General features: G+C 27.7%; 1 protein-coding gene across 2 annotated transcripts in view; it reads left to right on the top strand.

Moving 5' to 3' along the window:
• Window positions 1-11,416, top strand: part of LOC136968280 (pleckstrin homology domain-containing family J member 1-like) — a 32,575-nt gene that overhangs the window by 1,143 nt on the left and 20,016 nt on the right. For both annotated transcript variants that reach the window (XM_067262269.1, XM_067262268.1), the window contains exons 3-4: window positions 4,251-4,336; window positions 6,298-6,376. In XM_067262269.1, coding sequence (XP_067118370.1) covers window positions 4,251-4,336; window positions 6,298-6,376 — 165 coding nt within the window. The remainder of the gene's footprint in view (window positions 1-4,250; window positions 4,337-6,297; window positions 6,377-11,416) is intronic.

Genomic DNA, 11,416 nt, shown 5'->3' with positions numbered 1-11,416 from the left:
GTACACCTAGACGATGGGAAATCACATAGCAATGCATGGTCGGAAATGCTTTCCTGGCACAGTAGGGACGACACAATGGCAGGACACAATAGTGATTGGGCGGGGTTGTTCGGTGCATTGGCCCGCTCGATCGCCAGACCTCACTTGCCTTAACTATTTCCTCTGGGGGTACGTCAAGGTACTGGTGTACAAAACTCCCGTTAACAGTGCTGCGGAACTTGTTGCATGCGTCGTGGCAGCTGCTGGGGAAGTCCAGGACACGCCCGGTATTTTCGACAACGTTAGATCTTCAATGTGCTGGAGACGTGAGGCCTGCATCACGGCCCGGAGTCGTAATTTCGAACACCTTCTTTGATTTTTGTTGTACTAAGAATAATAAACATGTTTTCTCACCCTGTTCGTGTCCTTCCTTTCTTGTGTTTTGTGTCGTCACTACCGTGCCAGGAAAGCGTTTCCGACCATGCATTGCTATGTGATTTCCCATCATCTAGGTGTACTCTATCTCTCCTGAAAGTTTGTAACTGCTGTACTGGTACACCCTGTATATATATATATAGGGTAATGTCATCAGTTGTTGACTTGACTGGTGGGTCGCACGTTCATTGAGGGCCTCAAATGTGTCAACTGTGAGAGGATGAGCAAGCACATTTTGTAGAAAACATTTGCTCTCGTATTGTGTAGTGCTTGCAATGGTTACAAGCAGTGTCGTGCTGTTTATGGATAATGAAACGGAAGAGTATCTAACCCCCTTTTATTTTCTAGTTTTGTTACCGAAAGAGAAACAATTCATCAGGTCTTTTAGCATTTTGATCAAAGAAACTAATAGGTTGTTGATAATGCCATTTTGAAAATAGATGTACAAAGTATTTTTTGGAAACAATTTAAACCAAAAATGATGATGTAAAACATAGTTGAACAACTGGTATTTGGTTAGCTACACAAAGACAAATATAGATGATATTAGAAGTTGCATAGATAAAACTGAGCAAGATAACTTACTGAGTCAGTTAACACAGTTTATTAAATTAATTCAGTAAATCTGCTTACTTGCCATTATCTATGTGTAAATTAAGTTTTAAATTTTTATGGATGTTTATTAGAATTAATTTTATCAATTTTCATCAAATTATTTATCTGATAAATTAAAGAAAGTACTTAAAATAAATATGATCTTTCAAATGTGAAAATAAGAAAATTCATTAAAAATTTAACTCACTTTTTGTTTAGTTGTTAAATTTATTCCATTTTAAAATTTAATATTTTAAAATATTTTTATAGTAAGCATTTGCTTTTATTTACATTTCAAATGAAACTGTACATAAAAGCCTTCTGCTGTTTCTGTTATTTATTCAGCTTAATATTCAAATCCAAAATTGTGTTTTTTTATTATTATTATTATTATTATTCTTATTTAAATGTTTACTAGGACAGATTGTATTATTAGGACTTATTATACTGGTGTCCAAGTTTTGCAAAATGAGGAAACATATCCAGAAAAAAGGGAAAATCTTTATTGTTTGCCTGTTTCACCTGTACACACTTTGTGTTTCGAACCATTCGGTCCCTCATCAGCAAGTTTACAGCCACCATGTTCTAAAACAAGATTTAAAAAATGAGTTATTATAGCATTATTGTAATCCATTTTTTAAATCTTGTTTTAGAATATGGTGACTGTAAACCTGCTGATGAGGGACTGAATGGTCCAAAACACAAACAAAGTGTGTAAAGTATGTACAGGTGAAACAGGCAAACAATAAAGATTTTCCCTTTTTTCTGGATATGTTTCCTCATTTTGCAGGACTTGGACACCGGTATAATAAATCCTAGTAATACGATCTGTCCTAGTAGACATTTAAATATTAAAATTGTATAATGAGGACACAAAAGCTTAAGAATTAATACCAAAATTGTATTGTTTGATTTTAAAAATAAGAAGTGTTTATTTCTATTTACTTGATGATGACTTTGCTACTGATAAGTTAAAAAAGTTTTAATGGTGTATGAAAATTTAAAGAGCATCAAATAGAAACATTTTGTATTCTGTCTCAACTAAGCTGATAGTGATCTAGACAGCATGACATCATAAAAATCACCATGATATTTCTCAAATAATTTCATAACGTAAGGACTTCTGTAAACTAATTTTTTGATAGAGCTATATTGTAAGTGTATTGGCATTCTTTGGTAGTTCACCTATCATGATGATTTTTGTGATGTCATGTTGTCTATGTCTACACTATAGTACAGGTATACCTCACCTTACGTCGGTAATTTGTTCCAGGAAAGGCGACTTAAGTCAAATTTACTTGTCACTAGGCTAAACCACAAATAACCATTCCCAGTTCTGTATTTTATTTATAAATGCATTTTTAATAATAGATGGTTAATAAAAATTATTTTAAGCTTACAAACAAAAATTTTAGTTTTTAATATAGTAGAGAAAAAAGTAATCTAAATTTATGAATACATGTATGTACATACTTGTATATGTACATGTTTACAATTTGGCAATGTTTACAGTACATTACGGACTCTTTATTTGTGAATGTGGTTTGCTCTAAGACATTATAAAATAAAATGATTTTGTAAGATTAAATAACAAATACAGTTATTAAAATTATTTTGCAATAGTAGAAAATAAACTAATTTATGTAAAATTTACCAATAAAGACCACTAAATAAGACGGCAACACAGAGTCACAGATGTTTTCATATTTCGTTCTCTAGAATTTATGGTGTACGATATTAACATTTACTGTAAATTTATGTATTTTAATATGATTTTATATACTTTTATTCTTATTTATTGTACAGTAACATGATTTTATGTGCTTTTAATGCTTTTCTAGTGATATTATGACTTCAGTATTGTGGCAGACAGACCTAAAGTCAAATAAAATGACTTAAACTTGATTCTTATTTTTCCATATATTTTTTTGACAAACGACGTATAATCGAGAAGGACTTAACTCAAAATGATGTAACCTGAGGTATACCTGTATTAGCTTAGTTGAGACAGAATATAACAATCTTGAGTTTTACACAATAAAATAAAATAGTTATGCTTTTATGGATGCAACTACAGCAACAACATACTGAAGAATTTGTTTAAAAATAACTCAAAAATTACAGATATGTTTATAATTTCTGAATGTGCTGTTGATGTTAATGCTATTGCACCATGTGTCGTGAGTAATTCCATCATAATCTACAGTATAGAATTATCTACAGTTGCAGTAAATTTTAGAAAAGTATCCAAGTTTTTCAAAATTTATTCAGGTTTCAGTCAAAACAGTCAACTGTTGCACATTGCAATTATTGTTATTTGAAATGGCTACTGGCAAGAGAGAAATATCAGTCAGAGTCACGTTAAAGTTTCCAGTGAAAACTTTTGCAGATATCATCTGGAAAGAATTTATAACACTTATATATAATAAAAATCAAAATGAATGCACTTGGGGTAATTCTGATAGCCGCGGCACCATTATACCAGCATAATATCACAATTTTAAGATTCGAGAAAAGAACGTGTGAAGTAGTCCATTATGTATGTCAATGTATGCATTAATAAATGTAATTTTATGATAAAATCAAAAGAAATTGTTAAGTCCATTTATCTCAATTTTTTGAATATGGAAAAATTACATCATTTTGGCATCAGCACTCAAAAATAACAGTCTGAGAGCACATGGAAGAACAGCATAATGGTTTCAACTGTATGTGTTTACAACTGTAACTGCTACATACTGGGAATGTTACCAGATTTCTGATGCACATAGCAAACTAGTTGCTGAGGCAGATAGTATTACCGAAGGTAGCACCAATATCCTATTCTCCTCTAATTCTTGGGACTTAAGTTTTAAATTTGTTACAATAATTTTTTAAGAATGTGATGTATGAGTAATTTTTTTATATTTGAAGAAAGAGAAGTAAAAATAAAAAAAGAAAATATTTTTTAGAAACTTAAAAAACATTCTAATTTAGATATATGAATTAGATGTTGGTTGCTTCAAAATTAATAATAATATTCTGGAATAACAACAGATCAAGACTAAAAGTTAAAATATATATATATATATATATGAACTGAATATTATAATAATAATTGAGATAATTGTAGAACACATCTCAAATATTATAGTAAATTAATTTTTGAAAATTATTTAAAATAAATGCTACTGTAGTGAAATTCATTTAAAAAAATTTAGTCATTAAAAAATTTCTTATAATTTTTTACTTTCTTTTTAAAGCATATAAGGAAAGGTGGTTTAAATTAAGGGGCAATCTATTATTTTACTTTCGATTGAATGAGTATGGAGCAGTTTATGAAAAAGAGGTAGGTATATAATATATATGAAAATATTTTTCTAATCATATTAATCTATAATATGTAAGATGCAATTTTTTAATTATATTTATTGTATATCATGTATTATTTGTACAGTATGTATGAATGAATTATATAGAATAAGAAATTCAAGAAATGGCAAATTTCAGCATGTGACTACAAACGTATGTTTGTAGCCACATGCTGAAACTTGCCATTTCTTGAAACACTAGTATATCTTGTAATAAACATTTGTTTCAGAATCTGTCTAGTTTTTCAGGTCACTTTTTAAAATATTAACCTAGTTTCTGCAGGTGTTGGAACAGATGTATATTTCAGCATCTGTTTAACAAAACTAGGAATTTCATTAATGTCTAACAGCTTATTAGCACATAATGTAAAACAAAACAGCTGAATGTTTTCACACTTCTATATATTGTAACATACAGATTCCATACATGAATGCGTGTCCTTGATGGTCATTTTTACTCATTTTAAGTTCTTTTTTATTTAATCTCTCTCTACCCTGTGGACCTTTTTTTTATACCCAGTTTCTTCTATACTTCAGGCCCATGGTGGGGTGACTGGAAGTTAAGAGACAGGACCCCAATATATCCGAGAGAGACTCTATGAAAAACTTGTAGGGAGTTGCATGCTCAGATTTGATCCTAGGTCTTTCAGAGTGGTGGGCTAATGCCTTAACTGCCTCATCCATCTAGCAGTTGCATTTCCAACATTCAATCTGTGTAGCTTGTTTATGGCAAGGCAAAGAGCTACTAACAGAAGATGAAATAATGCTGCATTGTTACTATTACCATTTTATTTGATAAAATAAGATAAAAAATTCTCAAGCCAGCAATTATTATAAACAAAAACAGAATAAAAACAAGTATGCAGTTTGATTTTTGAGTAATTTATTTATCATATAACATTGATTTTCATTTTTTTTTTTTTTTTTGTTGTAAAATATTATAATCTAGTAATATACCCAAAAAAATTAGTAATTTTAAGTTCCCCTATTTTTATTTCATTTATATTTTATAGCCATTAAATATTATTAAATTCAAAATGTAAAATATACAATTTTGCCGTATTATTACATTTAGAAAAATAATTATATACAAAAATTGTTTAACTATAATTGATTTATTTTTATTGAAAAGGTATATTTTTGTCCAGTAATTCACATTCAAAAAGTTACAACATTAAAAAGTTTGGAAGCATTCAACTAATTGTTTTACTCTCTTTACTACTAATTGTACTAATTGTTTTAATGTCTGGTGATATATTGTTAGACATTACATAAAATGCTGAAATATACATCCATTTTGACATTTGCAGAAACCAGGTTAGCATTTCAAGAAGTGACCAGAAAAACTAGACAGACTGAAACAAATGTCTATTACATGATGTGCTAGTGCTTCAAGAAATGGAAGGGCATTTCTTAAAATGGCAAATTTTATATGAAGAAACAATGTGTAATAATTGTTTGACATTATTCAACATTATTTATTTCTTTCCAATATGATTCTTACAAATCAAATAGTGTAATTTTAAATTGCTTTAAACAGATTATAATATTTTATATTAGAGTTAGATATTTTTTTTAAATTTAAATACATATTTAGAAAGAATTCATCATTTACATTTATAAATCAAGGTAATATTTTGATAAAGTTAACTTAAATATTTATATTTATCATCATTGCAAATAATTTAATTTAAAAAGAATTCACCATTTCCAGTTGATGAATTTCTGTATTAAAAGTTAGAATAAAAATCTTGATATTATATTTGATATGGTAGTTAAAGTGAATAAACATATTAAAAATAAATATTTACAGTTCTTATATTTTAAAATTTGTTATAGTTTTACTTTTTAAAATTCACTTTAAACTTTGTATTTTATTAGTCATAACAGCGTAATTAATAACATTATTTTGTAAATGTATTTTTTAAATGTTTTTTAGCCTGTTGGTGTTTTGGTTGTAGAAAACTGTAGAGTTCAGCATGAACCTTATTCAGATCTTCCTTTTGCATTTTCTATCAGTGAGTATATAAATGAACTTTAAAGTTTTTAAAATGACAACAAAAATGTTTTCATTGTGAACATAATGAAAACATTTTTGTTTTCAATAGCTTTTACATGTAAAACAGGATTGAAAGAGAAATTAAATAATCCAAAATTAAAACAGACGAAAAGCTAAATTTTGTTACATGATTAGAGACTCAAAATAACTTAGTTACAAATTTTAACTAAAACTTTATATTACAAATAATCATACAAATATCAATGTACATCTTTCAGCAAAATGTTCAATGTAACTAATGGAATTGAACAGTTCTGCAGGTACATCTTGTTGAGATAAAGCAAGAAGACTTGTTGCTTTTGACTGGAATATTGTCTGAAAATTGGTGTTGGAGAGTAGATACAACTAACTGTCTGAAAATTTCATGAAAATCTGATAATTAGGATCTCTTTGGATAGAATAAATATTAAAATTTGAGTCGGGGAAGTTGAAAGTAACATAAATCGGTGTTATAGGACCATGGAAAACTTCAACTTGGAGAAAATTTAAGTTAAGACTTAAATTTTCTCCAAGTTGGAGATGTTAAATCCCTATGCTATTCCATTGACACCTACCAAGTGCTTTGTTTTTTTCAAATTAAAAGAAATATTCAAGTTATAGACATTTGAGTTAGAGAAGTTTTACTATATTGTAATTTTGATAATCAAACTAGTTCATTAACACTTGTATTTAAGTTAAAAGATTGATGACAATAAAATGAACTTTTGAATAGGAATTAGATTTGTATGAATATTATATTGAAACTAGTTTGCATAAAATCATAATTTATATGATCTTATTTTGAATGATTTTAAAATAATAATAGCTGATTTTTTAATATAAAATAACATTAAATAAATCTTATTACATGTAAAAATTAAAATTAATACACTTTATGTTTAATCAGGATTTTAAAAAAGAAGTGTGTATAAAGTTAATGACTAATCACAGTGAATGACACTGTACTTTATTTACATTTCTGCTATACAAATATTTATAATTTTCAATTGAATTTTGAAAGAAATATTTTAATATAGTACACAGTTTCATTACAAATTCTGTTTCACTTTACCTTATTTATGTCAGAAAAGTTAAAAAATTTTACATAATTGACATTAGTTGAAAAATTGTTTAAGTTGGTAATTATGCATTTAAAGAATGCATCTGGAATTTTAGTGTATTTCTATATTGCATGAATTCTTGTTTATATACTTGCACCAGGAATGCAACTAAAGCATAGATAATGACAAAAAATTAAGTTAACAATTCATTATTATCAATCAATCAATCAATACTTTATTATTCACATATATACATCATATAGTTTAATACAGTATTAGTTCGTATTAACAATAGAGAACAATTTCTCTGTTTAGGGGGAATTTTACAAATTATTTAAAGGAATAGAACAAGAGATAATAAATTTAAAATTAAAGTTATAAACTACAAGTTAGTTCTTATTTTGTTTAAACATCAATTATATTTACAAATGTGGTAATTCATCTATTTTCCCACGACAACGGATGGTTGTATTAACATTAATTTTGATTTGACAAATAGTATCGTTCTGAAACTTTTACAAAATAATTGTAAATTTTATATAAATCCGTTTTATTAAGATTTTTCAGATTTGATTTAAATTCCAGTTCTGAATTAGTCTGACATATTTGGTTTATTTTATAATAGTTACGTAGTTTTAAAAGTTCTTTACAGCTTTGAATTAAGTGGAGTAGTGAAAATTCTTCAGATTTGCATAAAGGACAGTGATTTCTTGTTAGATCAATATATTTACCATCAATAAACACAGAATATTTATTTAAGCGGAGTTGAATTATTAGACGCTTCACGCTAAAATTTATTGGTTGAAGCATATAGAGTTGCGAGGATGGAATTTGCAATAATTTAATATACCATGAGTGATAACTGCTTTGGTATAATGAATCTTGATCTCTTTTTATTGCTTGTGAAATTGCAGAATCTATCAAGAGAGAGTAGCCAACTTTCCAGTCATTAATATTATCGTTGAACAATAATATTGATATACCAAAACTATTTAACATTTGATTTAATTTATATTGCCATAGTTGTTTGCATTTTTGATCTTTACTATGAGTAATATTTTGATGATGAAGATATGTTATTGTATTATCATTTTTAAATTTAATTCTGTAGTAAAATTTAATTATACGTTTTAAAACAAAAGGAAAAAACCAAATTCTATTTACTTCATGTCTCAGAGCGTAACCTGGAATTGTTCTTTCCAGTTGAAATAGTTTGCGTAAATAATAAACGTGAAGAATTTCTAATTTGTATATATAATCTAAACTCCATATTGGGCTTGCATAATAAATTATTGGCACAATTGTTGAATTAAATAGTTTAATATGAATTTTCAAGTTAGTAGTTCTTAACCTAGAACATAGAAATAACAAATTATCAATGGCTTGTTTTGCTTTTATTTTTATTTTGTTAAAATGTGCCTTAAAGGATAAATTCCACTCAAACCTAACTCCCAAATAATCTATTTCGTTTACCGTTTGTAGAAGGATATTTTCATGGTATATTTTAGTGTTATTTTCAGATATCTTACAGTTGTTGCGAAATATGATTATTTTCGTTTTAGAAGAATTTATTGTTAAATATAATGATTGTAGAAATTTATTAAGTTGATTTATTTTCCTTTGTAGTGAAATTTTTGTTGGCGCCAGGAGCACAAGGTCGTCCGCAAAAAGAATATAATGATAAGTTCTGTTTCCTATTGTAATTCCATCGGTTGGTTCAGTAAATAAACGATCAATACCAATAAGATAAAAGTTAAATAGATATGGGGATAAAGGATCACCTTGGAGAACTCCACGAAATAAATGTAAATTTTGAAAGATATTGTTACCTTGTTTTATCCTGATAGTATAATCCAGATACAGTTTTGAAATTACTGAAGTAAATCGAGTACTTGCGCCACTGGATTTGAGATTATGTATCAATAAAGGCACATATATTGAATCAAATGCTTTTTGGATGTCAATAAAAGCAGCATATATTTTCCTATGTTTTTTTAAAAGATATAGTTGAATTATCATTAATAAGGTAAAGATTGCAGATTCGGTTCCTTTATTAGTAGTAAATGCATATTGAAATTCCGCTTCCAGTCCCATTGTTCTAGTCCATAGCTTAAATTTATTTGCAAGAAGTGAGGTAAAACATTATCTTATTACTGGTAGTAATGCTATTGGTCTATTGTTGCTAGGGGAAAACGGATCACCCTTTTTGTATATCATTGTTATCATGGCTGAATTCCAGGATTCAGGAAAATACACAGATTTGTACATACTATTAAACAGATTTAATATTATTATTCTAGAGCTAGTTGATAATATTTTTAAGAAATCAATAGGAATATTATCGCATCCTGGTGTTGTTTTACTTTTTGATTTACTGATAACGTCCTCTAACTCAGTTATTGTAAAGTCAGAATCCAGGATATCATTATAGATTTCTGTGTTTGTGTTTAGCGGTATTTCCATATTAATTTGTGGAAATCTATTATAGAATTGTTTCCAGGTATTAAAATCTATTTTAGCAGTGTTTCCATTTAAGTTTGATTTAGACCAAAATCTTCATATTGTGTTCCAGAATATGCTACCATTATTGTTATTTTTAATTAAGTTTTGTTCTATTTTCCGAAAATAATTTAATTTTTTAGTTTTAAGAAGATTATTATACATTCGTTTAGTTTTTTTATAACTGTTAAGATTAAATACTGTTGAGTTTTTCCTGAATTTTTTCAATGCTGCTTGTTTTGTTAATTTCATTTTATAACAATCTGAATCAAACCATCCTTGCTTAGCTCTAGTATTTTTGTTTATACATTTGTATTCGTTTAATATAGTTATTATTAAATTATATATTTTTCCACTATTAGTACTTGTTACTTCTGGAATTGCTTTAAGTCGATTGTCAATCTCCCTCCAATATTTTGAAAATTTATATTTTATCTTTGGACTATTTATACCTTGCTTATTAGTTCCTTTTGTTGAAGATATTTGAAATTTAGTTATTGTGGGGAAATGATCTGATATATCCATTAATGTTATCGTAAAGTTCGTACAATAATCCAGAAGTAGTTCAGAACATATTGTAAAATCAATTGTTGATTTCCCCAAATGAGTTAAACAAGTATATTCCGCAGGAGAATTGGTTTTAATACAACCATTCAATATATAGAGTTTATTTTCTTTTATGAAGTTTAACAGCTTGCTCCCCAAATTATTAACCTGTTTATCTTTTGATACTCGACTATTACTAATTAAATGATTTGGTCCCTTATATTTGGAATCCATTTCCTCACCAATGCGAGAATTCAAATCGCCCAATATAATAATATATGGAGTTATATAGAACCATGATTCTATAACTTTAAATATTTCATTTAAAGTATTTACATCCCCAGGAGGAATATAAGTTAATAATATCATCATTATTTGGTTATTCTTATTTAATTCTTTGTTTCCAATTATTGTGATGAGAAGTAATATATAGTTCCTTGATTTTTTAACTTGAATTATTTTACAGTATTCCCTTTCCAGCAATAAACATAAGCCGCCCCTTGGTCTTCTGGGCCCAACTGGTTTACTTGCAATTGAGGATTCAATTAAAAATTTTTTCAAGAAATTTGTAGTATAAAATTTTTCCGTTGTTATCCAAGTTTCCGTTATACCAATAATAGCCGGATCATATCTAGTATACAAAGAATTAATAACTGAAGTTTTATTTTTTAGACCTTGACAATTCCAATTTAATATATCAAAAGAGGAATTTTTATTAGATTTATTCGTACTTTGGGTTTGCCTTTGATTTGTATTATATCAACTTCCCAAAACTATCGTTTTACGGTAAGGTAAAAAAGTATCAACATATACCAAACTTTTCAAGTTAATATTATAAGTAATTTTCTCAGATCCTGATAGTAAGATATCATTATGTAGTTTAGCCTGTGCATTTTGTTTCCGTATTTCATGTA

This window comes from Centruroides vittatus, unplaced genomic scaffold (genome assembly GCF_030686945.1).
Source record: "Centruroides vittatus isolate TY-2023 unplaced genomic scaffold, ASM3068694v2 contig_1427, whole genome shotgun sequence".
Classification (NCBI taxonomy): domain Eukaryota; kingdom Metazoa; phylum Arthropoda; class Arachnida; order Scorpiones; family Buthidae; genus Centruroides; species Centruroides vittatus.
Note: the sequence above shows the minus strand (reverse complement) of the source record. Positions and strands in the feature narration are given on the sequence as shown.